General features: G+C 28.0%; 1 protein-coding gene across 1 annotated transcript in view; it reads right to left on the bottom strand.

Annotated features, from left to right (window-relative positions):
* LOC107027112 (copper methylamine oxidase-like) overlaps positions 1 to 1,030 on the bottom strand; it is a 6,503-nt gene extending 5,473 nt beyond the window's left edge. Inside the window, exon 1 of the mRNA XM_015228287.2 lies at positions 799 to 1,030. Within this exon, the coding sequence (XP_015083773.1) occupies positions 799 to 1,030 (232 nt within the window). The remainder of the gene's footprint in view (positions 1 to 798) is intronic.
* Between the last annotated feature and the right edge of the window lie 1,104 nt (positions 1,031 to 2,134).

Below are 2,134 nucleotides of genomic sequence, written 5' to 3'. Positions count from 1 at the left end.
TATATAATATTCTTGGAGGAAGAATAACAACAAAATAAGAAAAGTTGTTTAAGCTTGAAAATTTTGGTGTTGTAGCACCATTGATTTATTTCTGTATAAAAGGAGTTTAAGTTTTAGAAAATGTTGGCTAAAATGGAGAAGAAAAAGAAGAAAAATAATAATATAAAAATAGGTTGAATAAGCTCTCCACGCACTGGTAGGAGTTGTATAACACTCGCTATGTCATGTCAGTAAAAAGTGTTAAAATAACACAGAGACATGACATGAGGTGTAAAATGGACAAAAGTCTAGTTGGAGTGTCTAAGTGAAAATTAGTGTCAACTTTAGGGATCACCATGGGTTAAAAGAAGAATGTTTTTGTTTTACTTCCTCTATCCCAATTTATATGATACATTTTATATTTTGACAGTCAAACAATCAAAGAAATTTGCGCATGGAATCTTCCATTTTTTTAAAAATAAAATTTATATATTTGTAAAATACGAAAAAAGTACTATGGGTCATAATAATTGATAATTCAAAATGTTTATAAGATCTACGAAAAATTTTACGGTAAAAAATAGACTTGTTTGACTCTTGAAACCCGAAACATGACATAGAAAATGAGACGGATCAACGTAGTACAATTCTTTAGTTTTTACTTCATACGTAACATATTTAAGACTATAAAATTTATCGTCTTAATTATCATATTAAATCAAACATGACAAAGTACTTGAAAGGAAGAAAATATATATTATTTATCTGTATAAAAAAATAATCAACTAATATGAAATAGACGAAACGACAAAGTATTACCTTTTGTTGAAGTATTGGAGGGAAGAGGTTCAGTATTACTTGCCAATGAAGCTATAGCGGATGACGTTTTCTTCTGCTTATTATCATCCACAGATGGGATGACGGTCCACTTCTGCGGACCGTCATCCACAACGACAGCAGTCGCTGCTGTCGTTTCGCGACGGAGGAGGAGGGAAGTAGAAGGACAGGAATCAGTAAAAGATTTTGCCACTTTTTTTGAATTAGTGGCCATAATTGTGATTAGTGATTATTAGAGAAAGGAGGAAAGTGGCTTATATTATGAAGAGATAATTTTGTAATTTTAAAAAGAAGACTTTTAAAGACCAAGAGAGACTATTTGGATCTTTAGATTTTATAGAGTTGAAAGATGGATCTAAGAAGCAGACATTTTTTTTTAAAAAAAAGAAAAAATTCCTGCAGTACTGATATTATTTGGAAACATGTGCAGAACATAAATTGTCTGTTAAAAAAATAATTATTGACTTTTATAAATTATAAAAATTATGTTGATTATACGTGCGTAATTAGGTGGGTTTATGGGTTTGGACGAATCTATTAGTCTCTTTATAAATTTTATATTTATATTAAAAAGTTAAATAAATAAATATATATATGTATATTAAGTGAACTCGCTAACAACATTGACGAAAAACTTAACAGCACCGAGTGTTTACATTAAAATTCATTATTATCTGATTTAATGAAGTAAAAACTCATGTTAATTAATTAAAATTACGTAAAATGAATTGTTAAACTCGTAGCATGCATATATTGAATTAATATAAACATCTGGTACAGATAAGTTTCACCCCAAAATTGATTAACACCTTGGTGGTAAGGAAAGAACGATAAAAATGTTTTTCACGCTAATATTATAATTCAAACAACATATCCATCTTCTATTTTAAATTTAGAACCTTCAAATTTTTAGATCTGGGTTGAAAATACTCTTCTTTTTTTTAGTCCTGAATCATGTGATTTTTTTTTTGGTCTCTTTTCATCTTTAATTAATTTCTTTTATGACTTTTTGAGTCCTCACGCATTTTGGTAAAAATTTGACATGTCACTAATAATGTCGCCAAAAAAAGTGATAATGCTATATCAAAGTACACTCAGATATATTTTTCTTTCACCGAGTTCAAATTTAGAAAGTAAAATAATTTAATTTTGATCATAAATTATGTGATTATGACTAACATAATAAATAATTATTCTACATATTTTAAAAGTTTGTCAATTCCACAACTCTAAGCTAAAAATTATCTCATTCACAAATATATCTAAAAAATTTCCCCTTTCTTTGTTTTTTAAATTCTTTGAAACTCTAAGTTGCCTC

The sequence above is a fragment of the Solanum pennellii genome, chromosome 8 (genome assembly GCF_001406875.1).
Source record: "Solanum pennellii chromosome 8, SPENNV200".
Lineage (NCBI taxonomy): Eukaryota > Viridiplantae > Streptophyta > Magnoliopsida > Solanales > Solanaceae > Solanum > Solanum pennellii.
Note: the sequence above shows the minus strand (reverse complement) of the source record. Positions and strands in the feature narration are given on the sequence as shown.